The sequence below is a fragment of the Pygoscelis adeliae genome, unplaced genomic scaffold (assembly GCF_000699105.1).
Source record: "Pygoscelis adeliae isolate BGI_AS28 unplaced genomic scaffold, ASM69910v1 Scaffold183, whole genome shotgun sequence".
Classification (NCBI taxonomy): Eukaryota; Metazoa; Chordata; class Aves; order Sphenisciformes; family Spheniscidae; genus Pygoscelis; species Pygoscelis adeliae.
In genome coordinates this window covers 2,448,099-2,473,556 of record NW_008824536.1, presented here as the reverse complement: position 1 = coordinate 2,473,556, position 25,458 = coordinate 2,448,099, and the positions used below count along the sequence as shown (strand labels likewise).

General features: G+C 40.1%; 1 protein-coding gene across 1 annotated transcript in view; it reads left to right on the top strand.

The window, feature by feature from the left end:
• The window catches only part of IQGAP1 (IQ motif containing GTPase activating protein 1), a 71,894-nt gene that overhangs the window by 21,418 nt on the left and 25,018 nt on the right, over positions 1-25,458 (top strand). Inside the window, exons 2-15 of the mRNA XM_009321591.1 lie at positions 3,827-3,983; positions 4,355-4,432; positions 6,120-6,196; positions 8,956-9,023; positions 10,085-10,198; positions 10,603-10,781; positions 11,457-11,547; positions 12,027-12,190; positions 15,655-15,739; positions 16,858-17,021; positions 17,393-17,553; positions 18,074-18,198; positions 21,797-21,960; positions 24,716-24,806. Coding sequence (XP_009319866.1) covers positions 3,827-3,983; positions 4,355-4,432; positions 6,120-6,196; positions 8,956-9,023; positions 10,085-10,198; positions 10,603-10,781; positions 11,457-11,547; positions 12,027-12,190; positions 15,655-15,739; positions 16,858-17,021; positions 17,393-17,553; positions 18,074-18,198; positions 21,797-21,960; positions 24,716-24,806 — 1,718 coding nt within the window. The remainder of the gene's footprint in view (positions 1-3,826; positions 3,984-4,354; positions 4,433-6,119; positions 6,197-8,955; positions 9,024-10,084; positions 10,199-10,602; positions 10,782-11,456; positions 11,548-12,026; positions 12,191-15,654; positions 15,740-16,857; positions 17,022-17,392; positions 17,554-18,073; positions 18,199-21,796; positions 21,961-24,715; positions 24,807-25,458) is intronic.

The window sequence follows — 25,458 nt, the reverse complement described above, 5'->3', positions numbered from 1 at the left end:
GAACATAAAACTGTTTCTTGCTGTTGATTTTTGTGAGCGCTAGTTCCTGAGAAATGTGTAGTTTCCGTTTTTTCTCTTCCCCTTCCTTCCAGGCTCTCCTGAAATCTCCACCTGTGTCTGTTGGAGACATCTGGTTGCTGACCTGTTTCTGTGATTAGTTACTGCGGCAACCTCATTGGAAAGCTTTGTGGCACCTTTTTCTTGCTTGTGTTAGCTTTTCAAAGGTGTCACCTCTGTTGCTTGGAGCTGTAGAGAAGCCAAGTGCGAGGAAAAGTCTTTCCTGGGCAAAGGGGATGGGTCTTAAAATTGAGTAGTTGGTTGCATTCAGATGGAAGAATAGGTAGAACTGAGATTTGGGGACTGTAGTGGTGGCTGGTTGTAGGTACTTCATGATGAGCAGCTATGGAATGTTAGTGAGTTTTTTCTTTTGAAATAACTTCGCATTTTTCTATGTTATCCAGAGAGGAATGCAGATACTGAAAACAATCTGAATAACCAAAGAAACAGCAGTGAAATCAAGCTGTTTGTAAAACCTTTATTGAATCATGAGTATTCTTTCAACAACAAGGCTGTACGCACAACTGTCTGCTGCAGAATCCACAAATAGGAAAACAGCACCAGGCATTAGATCTTTAAAAAAAAAAAAAAACTCAAACAGAAGTGCAAGAGGGATGAATTAAAAATTTGAGGACTTTATGCTGCATTTGCTCTACAGTCAGTTTTTAGATGCTCTTGGGTGTAGGCATCGGAATGGCTACAGCCTTTTTTAACTTGTGTTAATAGAAAAGGCTTGTGTTAATAGAGGATTAGTGGCAGCTGAGCTAAATAGATGTGTTTGAATTGTACCTTTAAGCAAATATAGAATTAGAGCAAAGAACAAAGCACTAGTGTTATGCCTTTTTTGTTGTCTTAAGAACACTGGCTTGTTTATCTTAAAAGGCAGATGGCCACTTTATGTACCATGAGACTGCACTGTATACTAACAATTTCAAATAGAGAGAGGTGGAGAAATAATAGATTCAGACATGAGAACTTGACTGGCATTCCCCTTGAGTTTGAGTAGTGAAGATGTACATTCATCTGTAATGTATGTTTTAGCAAGCATTCCGTTTATGCTAACAGACATGAAAATGGGGGAGCTGTGGTAGAGTAACAGACTAGCTCTGTGGTAGGTTAAAAAAAGTAAACCTTAGAGATAGTTGAAACTGAATACAGGCAAGACAATTAAGAAGATTGTCTAAGACTGCACATCTGCACTAGTCAAAGTTGTCTTTCCTCTGACAGTTAAAATATTGCAGCCTGTGAGATTTTTTCGTTTTCGCTGACAACTACCTGTCTTCTATAATTAGAAATGCAGTTTACTGCCCTCTCAGGAGAGATGAAAAACTGGCCATGATGAATTTGTCGTGTACTGCTACAGTGTTCTGTATTTGAGATCAAGAGTAAACTGTGCAAAAATATCCCCCAAATGCAAATTAAATTTTATGTTTATAATACTTCTTTTCTAAATTACTGTAAAGAAATCATCATGTCTTATTTTCTCGTTAAGGTCAGAAAGAATGGTCGCTTATTCTGTCGTCATCTCAGATATTGCAGGTTAAGTAATTTTTAGCTCTTTCCATTGAGCCTTGCATGCTGGGCTGAAAATTGGTGGTTCAGAAGCTGATTCATGTGCAGTTCATGTGCTCCTGCCTTAGATTTGGTGCTGTTTATGAGAAAAGGTGGAGCAGGCTGATGTCAGTGACTACAGTTTCAGTCATCTGATTTGAGTCTGCCACCAAAGGACTGTCAGAGCATCAAGCTGCTTCTCAGACTTTATTTCAACAAACTGAATGCACTGCATTGTTCAGGCTTCTTACTGTGAAGTATTATCTTAGCTAATCAAAAACTTCTTTCCTCTCTTATTCCTGCTCTCCAGTTCAGAAAAATGCAGGCCACAGTGACAAGGTTAGTCTCATCAGTATCATATACAAAAGAATAGTAGTGCCTGACTTTGCTGTTCCGCTTTGTATACACCCCACAATAACGTTAGGTCTTACAGCTTTAAACTTTGAATTCATTTCATCTGCTGTACTCATTACATGTTTTTCAGTGTCACAGTTGTCTTTTAGGATACGATCCCCAGTCTGTAGATAAGCTAGATCAATGACCTAATATCTGACCGTGTCTAAAGCCTAGGTTATTTGAACAGTCCTGCTCTTATTCAAGCTGTGACCGCCTGTGTGCTAATTATAGGTTACAGTTATGCTAATATTGGTGTTATCCTCTAATTCTCTAACTTTGTCATCCTCAATTCTTGTGTTTACTTCCTGGAAAACTGAAAGAGGGGGGCATAGCACACATCTATGCCAAAATGCATTAGAAACAGCACCATTCAATGAACCCCCATTGCTTGGAGATGTCTGTTAGTTCTTAGTATATATAAGCTATTTTTTGTATGTATGTACAGTGCTTGATTTTAATCAGAATATTACGAGGCATGAAGCCTCATGCTTCGCAGACGTGAAATGTCTGCAGTTTCAGTTGGTCAACAGAGCCACATAGTTCTCCCAGGCGTGCTTTACAGGACTGATTTCTGTGAAATTGTGTTAATTTACTACAGTTACTCATTTAATTTGTTATCGCTTGCATCCAGTATGGTGTTTTCCTGTTATTTTGCCTGGATTAATATGGAGCTAAATAGTTTACAGTTACGTGTGCATCTGAAACAGTATTTAGAATATTAAAATTCTGTTCACTGGGTTCAAGCAGGATCCTCCACTTGCCTCTCTTTAAGATCAGTCCCAGTAATGTGGACTCATCATCCCCGTGGGCCACATTATTAACCTTATTATTAACACTGTCAGCTCTGTTTTATAATATGGGCTACTGCTATTCTGGGCCGCTATTGTCTTGAAAGCCACTTTTCTGTGATCTTTATTGATCCAAGCGCTTCAGAGTTTAGCTGCAAGTGAGGCATGATCTAAGGAAAACGCTTTAGGAAGTGGCCCGTGGCTGCGCAGCTCCCTTCTTCAGAGAGCCGAACAGCCAGGGAGCATGTCGTCTTTGGAAGAAACTGCATACCTGAGCTTGCAGTATACAGCCTCTGCTAGCTCTGTACAGAAGAAGTATCAAGGTGCACCTCTGTTTTGAGAACAGTGACTTTTCGAGTTGTTTGCTGTTGTAATCTTTGTTTTTGTGATGAGGATCCGTGACACCATTAAATGAGATGGAAGGAAACAAGATAAGAGAAAATCAGTTGTTATGAGGAGAGGAATGCCTGTTCCAGGTTTTTTCCCCTGTTTTTGAAATGTATAGTAGGGTGGGAGAAAATATATAGGTCAGGAAGGTAGACTTGATGACAACATTGTAGGGCCTTTCTGAGGCCCTGAGATCATCTAAAAGAGCTAGAATAAGTGGTACAAAGTCATGAAATAACTAGCAGATACTTAATGAGAGTAAAGAAATGCTTGTGAGATAAGCCTGTACTCAAGAGGAAGATTTAAGTTAGTTAAAGGACAGGTTTGCCACTATGCCTAGACTAGTACCAGCTAAATCATGGGCTGAAGAAGAAACATGGTGGTGAGATGGTATCTTAATTACTTGTGAAACTCTGGCTACTGGACTCTGTACTTCTCCTTAATATTTTGTCTGAAGCGTTACTGACTAGCATTTTAATGACACAGATTGTGTGGTAGTGCTATACCCACTTTCAACCCCTAATGCTAAGTAAATAGTATGCTAGAGTATGACAGCAGTAGTAGCGTGAAACTTGTTTAGCATGGCGTTGCGTTCACAAATTGTAAATATGCTCATGTGATGAACTTTGTTCTTCTTGCACTTCCAGATGGATGGAGGCCTGTCTGAATGAGGAGCTGCCTCCCACAACAGAGCTGGAAGAAGGATTGAGAAATGGAGTCTACCTGGCCAAACTTGGAAACTTCTTCTCCCCTAAAGTGGTTTCTGTGAAGAAAATCTACGATAGGGAACAGACTAGATATAAGGTAAGAGCTGTTGGCCATAGATACTGCTTTAGGTAGACATCTAAAATAGGAAAATGTGCACACGGAGGTACTGTGAGCAAATAAGCAGAAAGTTAGTTTCTATTGGTATTACCTGAGAAACTCCACCTTCAGTCTAGAATATTGGTTAAGTTGGAGGAGGGTAGACTCTTAGCTTTATATCTGAGCTTGCACTCATGTGAAAGAACTTGTCATAAACAGTCAATATAATCGTATATAGAAGACTTCTGACTCCTTTTCTGTAAGAGTACTGTTTCACTGTCCGTCTTAATGAACCTCCCTGCTGTTCTTGGCAGCTGTGATATTTTGTTTCTTACTGCCCTCCCCCTTGTTCCTGCCTATTTTTATTTCAGGCAACTGGCCTCCACTTCCGGCACACAGATAATGTAATCCAGTGGCTGAATGCCATGGCTGAGATCGGTCTCCCCAAGGTAATTTCTATGTTGTACGTGCAGATAAATAATCTCAGAAAAGCTTTACATTCCGTGGAAGCATTGCTGTTGTACAAAAGTCAGCAGACTTCATCTAGTTAATTCTTCATTTTCTAGATTTGCGTCCCTATAGAAATTCTCTCCTAAAACTTGCTGAAAGATTTCATACCGCTATGTGTGTGAGAATGGCTAGGAGCAAAATAATTCCACCTTCTGTACCATAACCTTAATATCACTAATCTTGCATAACATCTGCATTACATTGTTCTTGCCATGCATTCTTTTGAGCAGTATCTGAGCTACAGTTTGATTGTGGAAGCTTTTTTAGAAATCTATGCTAAAAGAAGCAGCACAACAGAAATTACTATGTTCTCCATTTCTTCAGATTTCCCTATGAAATTTTCACATCAAGTTGAAATGTTCCTGGTGTAGCTTAATCAAATATAAATTATTGGCTTCACTAGGGGAATGGCCAGATAAACTCCTCTAAGTTAATAAACACTGTTACATGAATATGTATGGAACTGTGGTAGTGTTGTGCTTATAGTCAAGTTGTGTACATGGATAGTAAGTAAATTTTTTTAACATGTTTTTTGTTGTTTTTTGTAAGCCATGTTATGCTTAGTCTTGCCAAAACTAGGCCTTGCGTAGTTTAATCTGATGTAAGTTTTGTTTGCATACGTGCTTGCAAATTGAACACTTTATTTTTGGCAAAGTTTTTCAAATAACTTGTTGAGATTTACTAGTTGAGCCTTGCTGGGATTTATGATGATCTTACAGGAAGAAATTTGGGATTAGGAAATACTGAAATATGGTGTTAAGGTTGTTAGGTGAAAATAAATGAGGAGGGAGCTAGAGGGAGAGAAGTTCAGTGCCAGGTATGAGGCAAGATTTTCAGATGTAAGTGGGTTTTTGGGGGAAATTAATGTGTGAGGAGATGTTAAAGAAACTGGGCTGGAGTCCAGTACATTGACAAAGAGATATTGGTGCTTTAAGTATTTTCCCATGCAGAAGAGCCAGGGAACTGATGCTGTGGAATTGTGAGGGTCCTTCCGTTGCTCTTGCCTTTACAGAAAGAGCAATGCTATTTTGTGCTCATAGGGAACAGCAAAGAACCTTCCAATAACTAGAAAGTAATGTACCTTGTCAGCACTTCTGAATGAGTTGACACTTGCAGTATTAGCCCCTTGTGTTAAACTTTGAAGACCTTTGCATTTGAGACTGTCTTAAAGCTTTTGGGTCCAGCTAACTGAAAATGTAGTATGCAGGGCACCTCGGTGCCGGTCTCAGTTTCCCTTTGTCACTGTCTCTTCCCTTGCTTCTCAACCCCATTTAGTCCAAACAAAATCTTCTCTTCTCTTGTATTTTTTTCATCTCTTGGCTTTCACCAAAGTCCTCGTTAATACCTCATGACCCAGTATCTTGGTGGGCACACAAAAGAAAGGGTGTACTCATCCACGTGTGTAGAACGTGGGCAGGAAAAGGGGAGCCCTGGTTTGGGTGGTAGAAACAAAAGGAAGGATTGGTGCTTCAAGTAGGAGAAATGTTGGGCCAGGGCAGAGAAGCTTGAAGAGTTTTGTTCTGTGGCCTGTTTCATTAGTGTACTGCAGAAGAATTGGGCTTATTTACGCAATTTGGCTATATAGAGTGAGTATAATTCAGTCTGTTAACTTTGTTTTATCTTTAGATATTCTACCCAGAAACTACAGATATCTATGATCGCAAGAACATGCCACGCTGTATCTATTGTATTCATGCACTCAGGTAAGGCGTGCCAGGCAGAAATCCAGTTGCTTCTGAAATCTTTCTGCAAAGCTGAAAGGTGAGAGGGGAGAGAGCTGAACTGAAAGCTGGATGAGGACAAATTTTCTAGCAGAAAAATCTTGCCAGGTCAAAGCAAAGGTCCGTGAAGCCAGTATTTTGCCTTGTGCAGTGTTCAAATCACATGCTGAAGGAAAAAGAACCAGTCAGTATGTTGTGATTACTACCTTCCCATCCCAGTTCTCACCCTCCCTCTACTGTCTGAGGCAGAACTAAACATTTTTGGGCTTAAAGGAAAGCCTGAAGCCCTAAAAGGTGTTTATGAGAAAGGAAAATATTAGTTTATCTAGGGATCAGTCAGTGTGGTCACAGTATTGTACTGGAGTATGTGTATCTTGATGACCACAGTAAGTGATCAAGCAGGAACTGTTATTGAAAGGTCTTTTAAATTTTAAAATCTCACATAGACTGAGTAGGATAATCCCAGCTCTTGAGAAAACTGGGAGGATTCGTTTGTTGATGCTTTGCTCTTCAGTTTGACAGGATGGCACATTGCATGTGGTTTTTTTTTATTTTTGGGGGATTTGTTGGTTTTTTGGGTTTTGTTTTTTTCCCTGGCTAGCTGGTTTGAATGTAAGTGTGGCTTTTGGAACATGTTGAGTTATTTAAAAAGGATTCCTTTTGTAGAATTTACTAGGTGATTGAATGCTGGATTGTATACATTTGGGTCTTCATCTGTTGCTTGCTCAGTTTCAGTTCTCAAGAATGGCTTGTTCTGCTCTCTGATCTGTTGCCAGTGTGAAATCCATGGAGATGGATTGCATTTATCTGAATGTTATCTGATATTTCAGATTGCTGTAGATGAAATTATTATTTATAGAAGTGAGCTTGATCCCAACTTTAGATCTACAATGAGTTATCTCTGTAGAATAAGTAATTTGGAGTTTATAGAGCAGTGAGGAGTAGACCTGTGGTGGGGTACACTGCCACTATCAAGACCAATGCTCCTTTTTGTTTAGGTTATGGCAAAGTTCCTCCCTCGCTGGCAGCTTTGTGATAGCTACTGTAGCTACTTTATGCCAGGAGTTGGCTGGCATATATTCTTGTTACATGTTCTTCGTTATATCCTGGCTGTTCTGTCCCCCCCCGCCCCAGTAGTCTGAATTGTGGACAATTACCAAGCTTCCCAAGAAAATTAAGTTTGTTGTTGCTGTACTTTCTAGAACATATAATAGGAGAAGAAAATTAATTCAGGGAGCAAAATTAATAGATGCAAACAGTCCCAATAGTTAAGGCTGTAGAAGCTATAATCTTTCATCTAATAATACCTTTTCCATACTACTTAGTTTTTTCAGTTGTTAACCTTTTTGGCTGAAACGTTCCGTAGCCAATTCCTCTGCAAAGGCAGCCTCCTCAAGATTTTATCATTTAAATAATTTTACTTATCAAGGAAAGAAAAGTAATTCTGACATGTAAATATAAATATGGAAAAGGATGTTTTTATAAAAACTTGTTCTTTTTTCAGGCTTAGTGCCAAAGTATATTCCTGTTCAGAAATAAAGATCTAGAATGCAGTTTTGTTGACAGTCCATAGGTCAGAAATATTCCTGCCTGATGTTTGTGTTTTGTTTTGTAAAAAAAAATCTGCTTAGATTTATAAAGATTGGAGATTTACATTTGACATGTTGAGGTCATGTGAAAAGGTGGAATTGCTTACTTTCTATTTTCCAATCACGTTAAAACTGAGTTTATCGGAGGAATGGATATTTACTTTATTAATAGCTTATTTTTAATGTTCCTGTATAATCAGGTATTTTAATAGAGGGTAACGTTTCCATGATCTGTGCTGAGCCAGCACAACAGGCAAAAAGGAGAGGAGTTGCTTCTTTTTCCCCAGTCCCATTTGTCCCTAGATGTATGGATTAATCCCTCCTTTGTAGCAGTTCCATTTCTCATCAGGCTCCAAGTGAATACGTTAACACCATTTTAGTAAGCCAAATCAGCTTAGTGAATATTTCCCTCCTGCTCGGCACCGGTGAGGCCACACCTGCAGCACTGTGTCCAGTTCTGGGCTCCCCAGCACGAGAGAGACACGGACATACTGCAGAGAGTTGAAGGAAGGCTCACTGAGATCATTAATGGACTAGAGCATCTCTCCTATGAGGAAAGGCTGAGAGAGTTGGGACTGTTCAGCCTAGAGAAGAGAAGGCTCCGGGGGAATCTCAGCAATGTGTGTAGCTATCTGAAGAGAGGGTGCAAAGAAGATGAAGCCAGGCTCTTTTCAGTGGTGCCCCGTGACAGGACAAGAGGCAACTGGCACAAACTGAACCACAGGAGGGTCCCTCTGAACATCAGGAAACACTTTATTTACTGTGAGGGTGACCAAGGAGTGGCACAAATTGCCTAGAGAAGTTGTGGAGTCTCCACCCTTGGAGATATTCAGAAGCCATCTGGACATGATCCTGGGGAACCTGGTCCTATGTGACCTTGTTTGAGGAGGGAGCTTGAACAAGATGAACTTGAGAGCTCCCTTCTAGCCTCAACCATTCTGTTATTCTGTGGAGACTTCAGAGTGGTGGACCAGTTATGTGCAGCTGAGGGGGGAAGAGAGGAGTCAGCTCACCCTCTTGGTGATTATGAGCTGTTATGTTGGCTTACTTGAGTGGCTCCTTGAATCTGTATCTCCTAAATTTATCTGTGTCATTGTCAGAACCACAAGGAAAAATTACTAGTTCTAATTATTTGCTTATTTTCTTTTCTAGCCTGTACCTGTTCAAACTGGGTCTTGCCCCTCAGATTCAGGATTTATATGGGAAGGTGGACTTCACAGGTAAAAAAAAAAAAAAAAAAAGGTGGTAAAAGTGCTGATATGTGAGCTGCCTTTATCTCATACTCTACTAGACATTGTATAGATCAATTGAAGGATTGTTATTGTTGATATCTTAAATGCAAATTAACTTCAAAATTAATGGCTGTGAGACGTTCTGGTAATTTAAGAAAAAGGTTTGATTTGGGTGCTTCTGAGCCAGGCTGTTAAATAGCCATCGGTTCACTAATCATTAATTTCACAAATAACAGCCCCTTAACTTTTTTGCCACTGTTGTAAGATCCTTAAACCTTGCCTCCATCCCCTTGGGAGAGGTTTCAGTTTGGAACTTGGTAAACAGTTCTGATCTCCCTTGACAGTTTAAAGTAGAGGTGCCATCAGCTGAAGAAGAGTTTGCCAGCTGATCTGCTGCAGGAGATTCCAGCACAAAGTCTCATGTCCAAATGCCTCCTCAAGGTTTCAGTTCCTTGATTTTTGCAAGAGTCTCAAATTCTGTGTTTTGCATTAGTGAGGTTCCTGCCTGAGGGCACGCATCTGATTTAAAAGGTGTATAAACTTTATTTTCCTGCAAAACAGTTGTTGACTGTACCTATAAAATGCTAAGCTATCAACTCTCTTTGAGTTTTATGGTATTTAGCAACAGCCTGTCTCAATATCCTCCATTCACTCTTCTCACCACAGTCTCTCTGTGGGGAAAAAAGAATGCTAAAATACTGCCTGTGCATTTTCCTGACCTGTTGGCAGCAGTAGTTGAGGCACCTCAGAATGATGGAGTTTGTTTCCAGCTCCTCATGAAAGTCGTGTGTTGTTTTCTAGTGAGAAAGACTACAGAATATTCCCATATGAGTGTCTGGGAGAAATGTAGATTTTAGGAAATTGTGTAAAATACCTATCAGTTTTCATTTATTTTGTTTCACTTACTGAGTTATATTCGAAGTATTATTTAAACAGTAGTTGTAATTTAGTGTAGTTATCCTAAATTTTTTTGTAGCAGCAGTTGGTATAGCAGTGCTGATTCCTAATGTGTTTAAGCCTGCATAACACTGTTTTTATGTATGTTTCAGAGGAGGAAATCAGTAATATGAGGCTTGAACTGGAGAAGTATGGTATTCAGATGCCTGCCTTCAGCAAGATTGGAGGAATTCTTGCAAATGAACTTTCTGTGGATGAAGCAGCATGTAAGGAAAAATGGAGTTTCGTTTTATATGATTATTCAAATGAGCAGATTAGACTTTTTTTTTAAGTGTTGGTTTTAATGCCCCCTGTTCTAAGACAGTACAGTCCTTTTGATAAGCCTTTTGAAAGACTGGGAAGAGAGGGTTTTCTTTCCCTTGTGTATTTTTTTTTTTTCTTTTCTTTCTGGAACATGATGATTTGACTAGCTAGAGTATCGTAGTAGGGAAGTACGCTGCTATTTTTTGTCAAGAATGCAAAGCCATGATAGAATGAGAGGTACTTTGATAATTCTTTTGCTTTCCAGTTAATTTCCAGATAATTCTTCTGCTCTTTCCAGTTAAGTTCTCAATTTTTAACAGAGCTGTTGTGTTTGGGACTAACTGGCAGACTGTGACTTGTTTTTCAGTACATGCTGCTGTCATTGCCATTAATGAAGCAATTGACCATCAGGTTCCAGCTGACACTCTTATGGCAATGAAGAACCCTAATGCCATGCTAATAAATCTCGATGATCAACTGGAATCCACTTACCAAGACACACTCTACAGAGCAAAGCAAGACAAGATGGAGAATGCTAAAAATAGGGTAGATCAATTCTTCTTTCAAACCATCTATTTGCATGCATTGCAATTTTGTATTGCAGTGTAAACTGTGGGGAATTCACAGAATGTGTGTTACAGTCCTGTATGTAGAGTGTTAGGTGGATTTACTCCTGGTGGTATTCTAGTATGTTCCCCAGTAACCTGTTGTCTTATTGTAGAAGACAGGCAGCAGTTAGCTGTGTTACTCTGCTTAGCTGTCTGAAATACGGGCCGCATAGATACAGAATTCATGTCAGCCTTTATATGTTGGGAATGCTATCCCTCTATTTTCATACAATATAGATACGTTTTCCTAACAATGAAATGATGAGCAAAACCGATCCTCTCAGAAGGGGTCAATGTTGTTTTAGAACGCTGTATGTCAAATGCCTAGCTATGTGTACTGCTTTCTATGTTGTGGAGCTCTATTGTGTGGTCATATAGAGCCATTACACTGAAATAAGGTGTTTCTAGGCTGTCTGTATCAGAGTGTGAGTATATTTACTTTATATGTATTTACTTCTAGGGCTTCTTTTAGCATGTGTTAGAGGTAGCCTATCTATGACCTATCACAGTTCTATATAGATATACAGTTATCCTCCCTGACCTTTTCAATGAGAAGATCTATGAGGGCAAAGGAAACTGTAGAAACACTGATTAATTTTTATTTCATCTTCAGATTGCCTCAGAAAATTCAGAGAGAGAGAGAGATGTGTATGAAGAACTTCTGACTCAAGCTGAGATTCAGGGAAACATCAATAAAGTGAACAGTAGGTATCAGGCTAAAGTAATAGTCTTAATTAAAAGAGTACTTAAAAATGATACCTGTGCTCCTCCTCGCTTTCTGTAATGTTAACAAAAGTGGAAGACAGCTCCCCTGTTTTTGTGGGATTTTTTGGTGGTGTTTTTTTGGGGTGTTTTTTTTTTTTACTCATTATTAGTACATAGTTGTAAGCTGAATTCATTTTGACTTCTGTTGCCCTTCCTTTAGGAAATGGATTGTCTGTGTTGCTGCCCGCCCCGCCCCCCTCCCCAATTCTTCATCTTGAGTAATGCATGCTATTTCGAACCTTAAGCCCCTTTTTCGAGTACGACTTTGCAATTGACTTTGGAAGTCTTCCATTCAGATTACATACCTAACTTGCTATCCATCAGATCTAAAAGTATTTATTTCTGAGCAGTGGGTTATATAAACCATGGGACTTCCTCATTTAATGTTTTTCTCAAAACTCTGCTTTACTGTTGCTAGCACACGCAGCCATATCAAAGATTGGCCTAGCTTTGGAACAAGGAGATGCATTAGCGCTGTATGAAGCTTTGGCAACACCAGCCCTGGGACTCCGAGGACTGCTACGAGAAAATTGTGACTGGTATTTCAAGCAGTTTTTGAGTGATAGACAACAGAAACAGGAGGTATGGAAAAGTCCAGATTACCCTGATTCATGAGGTTTTCCCCCCACCTTTCACCATACCACTGTATACTAATCACTTGCTATATACCTGCATTACAGTTTAGTGTTGGTTTGAAAAAGTTAATGCTAAAAGACAGAAGCATACAGTAAGCATAGCTATCATTTAGTATTCATCTCTGCATATGAAAGGCGAATATAATGCTTGTATGTATGTATATATAATTACAATACTTTCACCAAACCTTAAAATACTAAGTCGTGTGTGTACAGAACCATTATAATATAGATGCATCTTCCCTCTCATTTTACTATTGTTAGTACCCAAATAATGTGGATATTTGTGTTTTATAAATACTGACCAGATAAGCATATGCTACTTTCACTGTGGAGAACCCCACCATACACCATTTGTAGATGTGGTGCTTAGGGACATGGTTTAGTGGTGGACTTGGCAGCGTTAGGTTTATGGTTGGACTCTATTATCTTAAAGGTCTTTTCCAACCTAAACGATTCTATGATTCTATAACTAAGGTTAACCTTCGTTTCTCATTTCAAGCCAACTCTTCAGTGGATTTTATTTGCAGGCTGCTTATGTATGCTGCTCATAAAATACACAGAATAGTTTTTAAAACCAGCTTTGTCTCAATTATCACAATGTCATATATGTTAATAGGGAAAAAATATGCTGATACAAAGATGGTTACTATTGCATCTCTTCAATGAATGATTTTTTTAAAAGCTGCAGCAAGGTAGATAAGTAAGATATTGCATGCATTTGGATCTAGGAAAAATACAGACAAGTCAGTTATATAGTTACAACAAACTAGACCTTGGTGGATGCATAGGTGCTTGTATGTCATAGCTAGAAAATGCAATGACATGACCCAACAGCACCTGCTGGAAGACCTGTCAAGGAGGAGGAGATGAGATGGCTTTTGCACTCTAGGGAGTGTAGAAAGACCTAGAAAAGTTCAGACTGCACAATTACAGTAAGAGGCTGAAGAAACATATTTGTTCGTAGGGCCTTTGAACCACAGTTTGGAGTAGAAGTAGTGTATGACAAGAAGTCAGAGAGCTGAATCTGTAGTAAGGCCTGGCAGTTTAAATTGAGGTCCTGAATAAATGTCAGGTTTGCATTTCTGTTTATTTTTGGAGAGGGTAGCTATGCATTATCATAAGGCTTTTAAATCTTACCACTGTTAAATCATCAGGTACTGGAGCAGACCTCATTGATAGTATAAGTCTTAAATCACCAAAGCTGGCAGGTGGGAAACAAACACTCAGTGTCAGGCACCAAGTAATCATACGTAATTCACTGTTGTAAGCCACTGCTTAGCTGAATATTGCATCGTTCAGCATATTTAATGACAGCAGTTAAAGGCATGAGGACAAATCAGAGTGTGTTCTCAGTGCTGACAAACCTGAAGTGAGCCTCAGAATGCCATTCACACCGCTTTGCTCACAAAACTGCCCTTTTAGTTTTCTGTTAAGTCAGCAAACGAGGTCAAGCTTCTGGGCTGACCTTTCTTATGCAGTACACTACAGAATGAAGGTGGTAATCAAACCCCCATACCATGTTTGTTCCCAAATTGTCGGAGGTATCTGGCCTAATCTTTCACAGGAATCAACAGGGCAGGGTGATCATGTCTCCAAGTGAGGAAGTGGTCGGCTGGGTTGGTAAGCAAAGGGTGTAGAGCGATGTGGATGAGAGACAAGGCTGAAGGGAACCTACCTCTAGCACATGTACAGAAGTGATGAGAGCAGTGTTATAAGGGAATCTCTTACCCTTTTCCTAGGAAGTCAACATGACTGGGTGCCTCTCCGAAGTGCCTGTACGCTAATGCGTGCAGGGTGGGGAATGAACAGGGGGCATTAGAGGTCTGTGTGCAGTGGCAGAGCTGTGATGTCACTGGGATCACAGAGATGTGGTGGGATAGCTAGCAGAACTGGAGTGCTGCCATGGGTTGGATACAGGTCTGTTAGGAAGGACTGGCCAGGGTGGCGATGAGGGGAAGTAGCCATTTGCGTGAGAGAGCAGCTGGAATGCGTGGTGCTCTGCCTTGAGCTGTATGATAAACAAGTTGAGAGCTTATGGGTCAGGATTAGCAGGCAGACCAATGTGTAAGACATTGTGGTGGGTATCTGCTGCAGACTGCCTGATCAGGCAGAAGAAGTAGGTGAGGCCTTCTTCAGACAAGTGGAAGATGCCTTGTGTTCATGGGCCTCAGTCCTCCTGGGCGACTTGACCTACCTAATCTGCTGTAAGGGCAACACAGCAGGGCATAAGCAATCCAGGACATTTCTGGAGTATGCTGGTGATAACTTCTTGGCATACGTAACTGAGGAGTTGATGAGGGAAGGTCCTTTCCTGGACCTAATACAGACAAGGAAGAAGTGGTTGGAGATGGGAAGGTCAGGGGCAGCCTTGGGTGCAGTGACTATGAGACAGTGTGATGATAGAGTTGAGGATCTTGAGAGGAGAGAACTAGGTAAAAAGTGGGATCACAACCCTGGCCTTCAGGAGAGCCTGAAGATCTGTTCGTGGATCTGTTTGGAAGAATCCCGTGGACTACGGTCCTGGAAGAGAGGTCCGGGAGAGCTCATTGACTTTCCAAGGGTCACCTCCTCCAAGCTTGAGAATGGCCTATCCTGATGAGCAGAAAGTCAGGCAAAAGTGGCGGGACGCCTTCATGGATGAACTAAAGAACTTCCCACAAAGCTCAGACAGAAAAAGGAAGCATACAAGAGGTGGATGGAAGCAGGGTCAGGTGACTCAGGAGGAATATAGAGATGCTGTCTAAGCATGTAGGGTGGGGTTAAGAAAGCCTAAGCCCAACTGGACCCGAATCTGACAGTGAACCTGAAGGGCAATGAGAATGACTTCTACGTAGATACATCGGCAGCAAAAGGAAGGCTAGGGAAAATTTGGGGCTGCTGTTGAGTGGGGCAGGGGAGCAGATGACAGGGAACACAAAGGCTGTGGTACTGAATACCTTCTTTGCCTCTTACTTTACTGATAAGATTTTTCCCTTGGGAATCCCAGGCCTCTGAGACCAGTGGGAAAGTACAGAACAAGGAAGACTTACCCCTCAGTAGAGGAGGATCAAGTTAGCAACCATTTAAACAACTTGGACAAGGGAGCTGGTAGGCTGCATTCGCGAGTGCTGAGGGAGCTGGCCTGTGTGATTGTGAGGCTACTCTAGGCAGTCTCTAAAAGTTGGGGGAGGTTCCTGAGGACTAGAGAGTGAATGTCACCCCTATCTTGAAGAAGGGCAAGAAGGAGATATAGGGAATTATAGGTCTGTCAGTCTCACCTCAACATTACATTTTCCTCAAAACATTACATTTTCCTCAAAACATTACAGTGTTTTGAGGAAAAGCTGAGTTTTTTAATTTTTATTGAGCTGTTTGAAGTGAATAATGAAGACATTGTTTCGCCCTCCTGGTTTCTTTTTTTTCCCTCAGGCTGGCCTTACAGGTCCTCTGCAGAAAGAAGAGTTGCAGTTGGGAGTGGATGCTGCTAACAGGGCAGCCCAACAGTATCAGCAAAGTAAGGATCAGCAGAAATTATTGCAGCAAAGTGACCATGGATGTGATCAAAAGGATGAGACAGCACAATATTTGAGTCTACATGGGGATACATGAGGTCTCTCTCAAACTGTTATAAATGTTCTTTAAGTACTTCACGGCTGCTAAGAATATTGATGGTTGCCGTGATTATTTGTAGTGTCTTTTATCCAGCTCTTACAATACTGCTGGAGATAACAACATATAATTTGAAATACTAAGAAACATGGAACTTTTGTGTCCACCTTAAATAACCTCTTTTTCTAGAATGCTTGTATGAGTTTTTGTGCTATGGATCTGTGAAGGAAATCTGGATTGCTCCGTGAGGTGTGAAAGCTGATTACCTGCTGACCATTGACATAAATCTTACTTGGTTTGAGCTACAGAACCTTTAACTGTTTCTAAATATCAGGTAGCAAATAAAATGCAGATCACGATGGCTGCTTGTTTTTTGATTGATGCTTCTGACACCATGCAGAGCTCAAGAATGTTCAGTTCTGGCTGTGCAGGAGCAATTAGTTCAATTTGTAATAGGTAGAAAGGAGACTACTAGAGATCTGGGGAGAGAGGGTTTAGAATACAAGAGGAAAATAGTGAATGCCTAATAACTAGGAGGCTACCTTCGAAGTACCTTACTTGTTCAGCATGGAGCTTGGCATTTGTTTACCTACTTGCGCTATTTTAAAGTTAGCCAACTATAGAGTGCCTGTTACTGCCTTGAGCAGGATAGACGTAGGATAGATGTAGACAGAAGAAAAAGTTGTTACTACTCATCCATCCAAAAATTTGCCATTATGAGGCTTCTTACTATCGGAAGACTGAAATGGTGAAACAGTCCTTTGATAACCAGGTGAAAAGGTGAACTGGTTTTAAACATGAGCTGTATTTTAAAGAAGGCATTACGTATTTTAGTTGTCTGCAATAATGGAAGACTAACTGGGGAAGTATGGATCAGGAAGCTTCACTCACTTCCTGCAGCTAAGGGAATTATTCTTTTTCTTGTTAGGTATCTGATTACTGAGTAGAATAGAAGTGCTCTTATTACTGGGGACTCAACTGTCTGCCTTCCTCGTTCTTTATGCTACCCCTTTGAACTTCTAGGGCTGGCAGCAGTAGCCAAAATTAATTCTGCAATTCGAATGGGTGATGCTGAGAAGACTGTGGCAGAAATGATGAATCCAGAGGCCCAGTTACCAGAGGTTTATGTATTTGCTGCAGATCTTTACCAAAGAGAGCTGGCCACCTTGCAGCAACAGAGCCCTGAAGTAAGTACCACGTTCTCTCTTATTTCTGGAAGTTGGTATGGATCACCGGGTCTACCTTGTCTGTTTCGTTAAATGTGTTCTCTGGAACAAACCTGTCTTGAGTCTTCATAGAACTGCTTTGGTGTTCAGTCTGTTATGATGTGAAGGTTAATACCTGAATCTTGAGCTACTTGGCCCTGTAAGATTCTGCTTTAATCTCCTACTTAGTGGTCTAGCTTTCTTTATGATATTCATCTTTCTACTTCTATATCATAAAGGTTGTCCCTTTGCTTTGTTATATGTCTGTTCTGACTACTCTGTTCTGTGTTCTATGTGCAGCAATAGTTTGTGAAGAGTGAGTAGAATTAATTTGTTGTCCTCTTTGTACACAGGGTAACCTCACCCATCCAGAATTATCTGTTGCTGTAGAGATGCTGTCTTCTGTGGCCCTGATTAACAGGGCTTTGGATTCAGGGGATGTGAATACAGTGTGGAAACAACTGAGCAGTCCTGTCACAGGGCTTACAAACATTGAGGATGAGAACTCTCAGAGGTGGATATTTCAGGGAATCATGTCTGTCCTTGATGTTGCTTATATTCTGTGACTTTTTGAATCTTTTTTCCCCCCTCTTATACTTTACGTTCTTTCTACATTATTTATTACCGCATTGATTTCATCTCCGTTGGCTCTTGCATCTTGTTTTTGTGATTACTGTTTCTTAGTGATCTGATTTCTGTGCTGTCTCTCAACACTTTCTCGCGGATTTCACGTTAAAGCCGTGTTGTGGTACCATTAGGTTGTCACTAATACTACGCCAGCTCACCCACCGTGTTCTTTGCCCTGGACCCTCATTCGGTGTTTTAATGCTTTTGTTGATTATTTCATGTTTGGGCTGACCATTCTGCACGCAGCCTTTCCTCTTTCTCTTCTTCCCCCTTCTCATATTCGTTCCAGTTTCAATCCTCATGTTACCTCTTCCACTTTATGTACAATTCTCATGCTGTGTTGTGTGTTCCCTGGCCAGCTTCTTGCGATGTGATGTTTGTTGGTTTTGGGTTTTGTTCTTTGACAGATATGTTGATGATTTGATGAAGCTGAAAGCTCAAACACGTGCAGAAGGAAATGAATTTATCACATGGAATGATATCCAGTCATGTGTTGATCGTGTGAACGTAGTTGTGCATGAAGAACATGAAAGTAAGTTTTTCTGCTTGATTCATGCTAGACTGATCCTAGCTCATAAAGAGTGCTAAAATTAAGTGCATGTCAATACAAAAAGTTATTGATTGACTTGTTGTTGTGTCATACATTAGGTATCTAGGAGGATCTTAGTTGTGAGCAAGACTTGGTCTGCAATATAAAAGGCTTGATAGCAGGACTGTTGATGGCGAGATCAGGCAGTCAGGAGTGTTTGTGATATTGAAATCAGTATCTCCAAACAGTTCATTAATCCTTCCAATGCAAATTTGAATCCTTTTTGGATAACAAAATGCATTGTCTGCCATCAGTGTCTAGGATTAGTCTAGAATCTTTTCTAATTTTGCTTCAAACCCTCAAATTTAACAAAAACTAGTATTACCAAAATGTCTGAGTTAATTGTAGCCCAGTCTTGGAGTACTCCATCCTCCTTCCTAATTTGCTGTGTTCAGTAGAAATTACTTTTCTTGAAGTCTCGTTGTCTCTTTGGCTGCAATCTCTGCCCTGATCGGGCTTTCCTCTTCTCCCATTTAGTCCTTCTTTTGAATGTGCTTTGGCCTTTTTACCTTTCCAGTATTTAGTGGAAGTTCCACCGACTCTGTCCAGGGTCCCCCTCTACTCTTTATCTGTGGGTAATCTGACCTGCAAATGCAAGATAAGCTACCCATCTTTGTGTTGATGACACTCAGATGTAATGATCTGTCAGATGCATTTCTACAGTGGATGAGGAGCTTGAATGAACAACAGAGATGAGTTTATTTCCATGTGTTATTCTGAGCCCTTTAACTCCTGGCCATATTAACACTAATTCCAAATTACAGCTGCTTTGAAGATCAGTAGTGCAAATACTGCATCAAAGAAATAGGATTTTGCAGTTACTTTGATTCAGTGATAAATCAACAGAGATGCCAAAAAAAGTTTATTCTGAAATGCTGTCTGTTCAACAGTTACATATTCAAATGTTTTTACTTAAAATATTTGATACAGATTTTTCTTTTTTCAAAGAACATTTAATTATCTCATCAGTTTGATGCCATTCAAATTCTCAGTTCCAGATATTGGGACCTAAATCTCAAATTAGAGTTGAAATGGAAAGTGCTGATCTTTTAAGAGGTTAATTGCTTTGTTTACAGTTAGTTCCATCAGGAAATTAGAAGCTTTTATTTTCTGTTCTGACACTGCGTATGACCACTAGTTGTTAAAACCAGTATCTATAAAAGCTGAAATGACTGATAACTGACCTTCTGACCAGTAGAAGAAGAATTTGCCTGCATAGCTGTTGCCTTTTAATACGAAAAATGGGTAAAGTACAAAAAAAAATCCCCAATTGGAAAATACGCAAAAAAACCCGTAGAAGTTGTAAGTGTATGCAGCAACTGCGAGTACCAAAACTTAAATACTCATGAAGGAAAAAATTCCTGATGCAAGCTGAGAAATGAGAATGGGTGTTAACCTAACTTCTATGCTGCTTCTAGTTCTGCATTTTTTTAATTTCTATTTTTTAGTACTGTTTATGTTAATAAGTGTCTTTTAGCAGTGATAAAAGACTGGGATTGAGCGTAAAAATGAAAACTTCAGCAAAACAGAAAATAGGAGTAATTCTCCTTTCTTTAAGACAGTATTAGCTGACTTAAAATCCAGGGTGGAGATAGAGGACTCCTTGAAAATAGCACAATTAAGCAAACTTATTCTTAGGTAGATCCTTGTGAGGTTCTGTATCAGGTGGTTTAATTTTCTATTGATTTTTTTCAATTTCATTAAGGGACCATAATTTTTGGTTATGACCAGTGCTGAAAACCTCCTGCATATGCAAGTAGCATGACATTTACTTTCAAGCCATCTTTGTAGTATTTAGCTCAAAGCCTTACATTGTAAGAGGGGAGAGATCTGTCACAAATGTGGAGGTGATGATAAGGTTTATATTGTACACTGAGACAAACGGGTGTCTTCTGCCACTTCTTGTTGCGTGGTTGATGAGTTGTGTTTCACCTTGAAAAGACTTTATACTCTAGAGAGGGTTGAATTTTAATTTAAGAGCCTGCTGTCTTGATTGACTTGTTTCCTGGATCTCCAAATAGACACAGCGTTTCCTGTGTGGGTCACCTGAGCAGATCTGTTGAAACCACACAAAGGCAGACCGGCACTGGTGCACTGAACCCACCGAGATGCTAGTTTCATAGTATCTTTTCTATGTAAGAGGTCACAGCAGAAGGCTAAAAGTTCATGTAGTCCCAACACCCTGTTTCTTGTAACACTCCTTATCCTGTAAAAAAAGGTGCAGAAAATCCTGTAATGAATAAGCTGTTCTCACGGGGCATTTCTTAATTCTTTGATCTGCTTCATATATGCCTTTACGCAAGGACACTTTTTATCTCCTGTCTACGAATAAGTTAAATTAGTCTGAGAAGGTGCTCAAGGCATACAAGCGTATATTTTTCATTTCCACTATCCTCGTAAATAGTTTCAAATTAAAAAATGCTTTCTAGTGAGGAGCTGTAACATATTGCTGTTCCATGGAGTAGTCTTGTCATGCCCATATTAGCAAACTAATCAGAGAGAATTACTACTTACATTCCGTGCCCTTTCCTAAGTCAAACAATGACTTAAGCAGTTATTATATCTGCTCTTTGACAGAAACCATGCCATCATTTTAGTGATCTTGGTTCTTGCAGTGTCCTCAACATATATTTTTCCCTAATCTCTACTCCATCCAAATACCACCTCTTCCCTAAGATGTTCTGTTTTTCATACAAACTTTTGGTTTGTGATTTTCTTTCCTGCGTAGAAGAAAAAGTCACAATCTTTGGATACATTAGCCAAAGTTGGAAATCCCCACACTGAGTTCCTTACTTTCTTTTGTCTGAAAGATCTCTTTGTTTTGCAATGATCAAACCGTGATTTGAATTGATCCTGCGTTAAGCAGGGAATTGAATCAGATGACCTCTAGGGTCCATCTCAACTTAAGTTATTTTGTGATTCATAGGAGATGGTTGCTGTAGGTAGGGCATGTATGATGTAGACTCTGTTCACATTTAGCTAACTATAAGATACTTATTTTTGTTTATTTTTATTTAGCGGAATGGTAAATTTTACTGTTACTTGAATAGCATCCCACATCTCTGATAATACAGCTAATACTACATAGGTTTAATAAGAGTTTTCTAAAATGTGAAGTTACTGTATTTTTAAATGGTATTCTATGCAAATCTTTAGCTTCATGTGAGGATTTCTTTCTAGAGAAGCCAGAATCTTGGAAAACTGTAACCTATGAACTCTGGCCATTTGGGCTTTGATAATTCTCTTCTAGTGTTCTGAGCTTGGACGTCTGAGGACTCAATTCAGTCCCTGCATGTGGTCCCCCTGAGTGATATTTTTTTTTTTTTTAATTGCAGTTTCCAGGCATTATGACTGCTTTAAGGTGGAGAAATAGTCTTGCTTTCTTTTAACAGAAAACATTATTTACTAGTAAAGTATTGCAGTTCTCAGCCGATACCTGGTTTAGGAAGGACTAACTGCAATTTCTTCTGAAGCAATGCTTATGATTATTATTGACCAAAAATGGAACATTGTATTTCTCCCCCTACGCCTTCCTTCCTAGGGATTTTGGCAATTGGTCTTATCAATGAAGCTCTGGATGAAGGGGACACCAAAAAGACTATTCAAGCCTTACAGATTCCTGCAGCAAAATTGGAGGGTGTAGCCCCAAAGGTAGCACAGCATTACCAGGATACACTACTTCGAGCCAAGAGAGAGAAAGCACAGGTGAGTGCAATTAAATGCACCTCTCAAAAAACTTTTACATCTGTGTAGTGGGCTTGTTACTGGTCCTAAAAGCCAGGAATCAAAACTGGAAGTGGAGCTCTGGGCATTCTGCATACCATCAACTGATCTTACCCAGTCAGTTTGGATCTTTCTATACTGAAGAGATTTGGAGCCAGACCATATGAATCTTCGTGAACTACAGAGATGGCTACAAGGCTAGTAACTGCATGAGATGGCTTGCTACAGCTAATCCTGGGTCCAGAATATGTATCTTGTTTGTGGAGAAATAGTATGCCTCATCTGTTTTCGCAAGGAGACCATGTTCATTCTAGGAGTTTTGAACTTCTGAATGCAAGTTTCCTGCAAGCTTAAGTTTTTTTTTTTTTTAGTGTTCTTTGTTAAATGTAGTCATAGGTGTAGTTATATATGGCAAAAAGAAAGTTTCTGAAAGTGGAAAAATCTGTAAGTGATAAATTAGAAAAAAGAAATTAAGCAAAATACATGCTACTAGCAAAATATATACCGATGCCCGTTGTTCACCTGGTGACACTTTTATTGCTAATGATTTTTTGAGTGGTAGTTGTCTGTCTTATTAGCCAAGGAATTCTACCTACTTGTACGTAGTTGCAGCTTTCACTAACTGACTAAATGTGAAGGTGAAGATGGGGAGAGGAAGAGCGAGTCTCACGGCTTTAGGAAAGAGGATGAGAGTGCATGTGTGTGTATGCAGCTGATTTTTGAGTATTGTGGATGGGGTACTGATTAATTTTTTTTTTTCCTCATCTATTTACAAAGAATTAGCAGATGTCTGCTTTCAGTGGCTTGGAAGTGGTTTGTCTGGGTTTTTTTTCTGCTGTGGAGCTCATCGCTCTAATACCAATGCAGAATTTTGCATAGAGACTAAGACCTAGATTGTGTTGAACACTGGGGGGGGTGGTGTGGTTTTTTTTTTTTTTTTACTAAAGGTAAACCCACGTGATGGCAATAGCTGAAAACCATATGCATTTCTGATGAAAATCATTGAGCAGCTTCCCCAAGGGCCCTGAAAGGGTTAACGTTCCTCGGGAACCCATTTTGTGCTGAAGCATTTCCTCCCGCTGAGTCAGAATGAAATAATGAACTCTTTTTAGTGTGCACTTAAGCTTGTGCCAGGCTGTGCTGGTAACTTCTCAGTTGGTGTGAAATTACCTTATTTAGGCATATGTTCAGTTTAGGGCTCCTCCCAGCAGCATGACAGTAACTTCAGAAATTGAAAGACTATATCATAAAGTAACATTGTGGGGAAAATAGTCACTATCTGAAGTCAACTGTTACTTACTGACTAGTGATTTCTGTACCTTGGGGCTGAGAGGGATTGTAGTTCACCACAAGATGTTGTTCAGTTGCTTATGTGAATGGGGAGTGCTGTGTGATGCATATTTTGCATGTGATGAGTAGAGAGAGAAAAACAGTAGATGCTGTAGTATGTTATACTGTGTGTACTTTCTGGAAAGCCTGCAACAGTAAATCCATAGAAAAGCACGGGATGGTTTCGGTAGTCTTTGGGTTGACTTCTGCTGGTAGAGACTACAGTAGAGGAAGTTGTTTCTTTGATTATTCTCCCCCACTGCCTGGACAGGAATTTTGCTGTTGCTGGTACTCCTGTGGGACTATCTGGGCTTTCAGATGAAATCTGCCTGTGAAAGACACGTTAGTCTCTTGAATGAAATATCATTAAGCCTGTCAGTTTCAGACCCACCAAAACAGTGGGAAAAATGTGGAGGGCATGTAAGGAAATGTTCATTTTCAGCCTGGCGCTAAAGCTCTTGTAAATAGTGGCTCTTTTGTGCAGTATGATTATTATTCCATACCAGAAGTAAATGTTTCCTGTGTTCTGTTTGTATGACGAGAGCTGTCAGAGGGGTGGCAGTTGCGTCTCAGCATTTCTTTTGGTAGTTACCTACAGGAAGCAACAGTGGGTGGGGAGAAGCTGTGCTTGGCAACTGCTGGAGCATTGTTCTTTATGTATATTTTGGGACTTGCTAAACACTTGTCTCTTTCCTCTTCTCAAATTTCTGCATGTGACACTAGTTGATTAGATTTCCTCAAATCCCAGCCAAAATACAGGATACTGTGTGGTCACTGCTCCTTGACAAGCAATCTGTTAAAACAAAGACTTAAAACATGGCTTTGACTGTTGTGCGTGTACACCCAGCCACAATATGTACAATGCTTTTTGGGTTGCTAGTTTGTACAGGCTTGTGAGCTTTTGTGGACAGGGACGAGAACAGCCTGATGTGGCATTAGTTACCCAAGAGTTTTTAGCTTCTGCACACAGACGTGCATCAGCAGCTTTTTGTTCTAAGAACTCTTTGTAGCCATGTTCTGTCGAGGAACTAACTTGTGTTCCTGGAAAGTAATGTCCTCTTAGCAAGTACGGCTTTAGGACTAACTGGTACCGAGTCCTTGGCCTTGTGTTCTCTTTGCTTATCAGTGTGATTCCCATTGACAGAATTTCTTCTTTCTTCTGTTTCCTGAAAAAAGTTTTTGACTGGGAGGAGGTATTGAGTCTGGTAATGCCGTAGTAGTCTCTGCTAGTCACAAATGCACATGATGTCCTCATGTTGGAGTAAATTAGACTGAAATGCTTCTTATTCCCTCTGATATGGAAAACTACTATACTGGCTATTGTTGAGTATGGCTTATTTTACTTTGCAAAAACAGTGATACTTTTTTCTTCACGCTGTGTATATTTTTCTTATCGTATTCTCTTCAGGACACAAAGGATGAAACAGCTGTACTTTGGCTAGATGAAATTCAGGATGGGATTCATAGGGCTAACAAGGACACAGAGGAGTCTGAGAGATGTAAGTATTGTCGCACAATATTGCGATTAATTCCCATTATCAACCAAATACTGGTTACTTACGGAAAGGTTGGGAGCTAGAAATGTCATGTAAACGTGGCAAAGGAAATCAAATGCACTTAATGTGCTTCTGGTGTAGTAATCTTTCTTTGAAGAGTGAATGTCAGATTCTTCAAATATTAAATTTCTTATCTTTTGGGGGGAGATGCCATTTTTCCAGTTTTGCATGTGACCATGTTACCTCATTGGGCAAATCTCTATCAAACTGTTGCATTTGCAACTAATTGTGTGTGTCTGTGGGCGGATAGTTATGTATGAGAGTGTTCACGTGCACAATTTAAATGGTGTTTTCCAGTGCATATTACCTTTTGTTTGTGTGGCATACTGTTGTCTTGTCTCGGTTCTATTAAGAAATTGTCCAAGCAGCCAGGGATCAGGTTAGGAAAGCTAAAGCCCTGATAGAATTAAATCTGGCCAGGGACATCAAGGGCAACAAGAAAAGATTCTATAGGTACGTCAGGGATAAAAGGAAGATGAGGGAAAATGCGGGCCCTCTCTGGAACGAAACAGGAGACCTGGTTACCCGGGACACAGAGAAGGCGGAGGTACTCAATGACTTTTTTGCCTCGGTCTTCACTGGCAAGTGCTCGAGC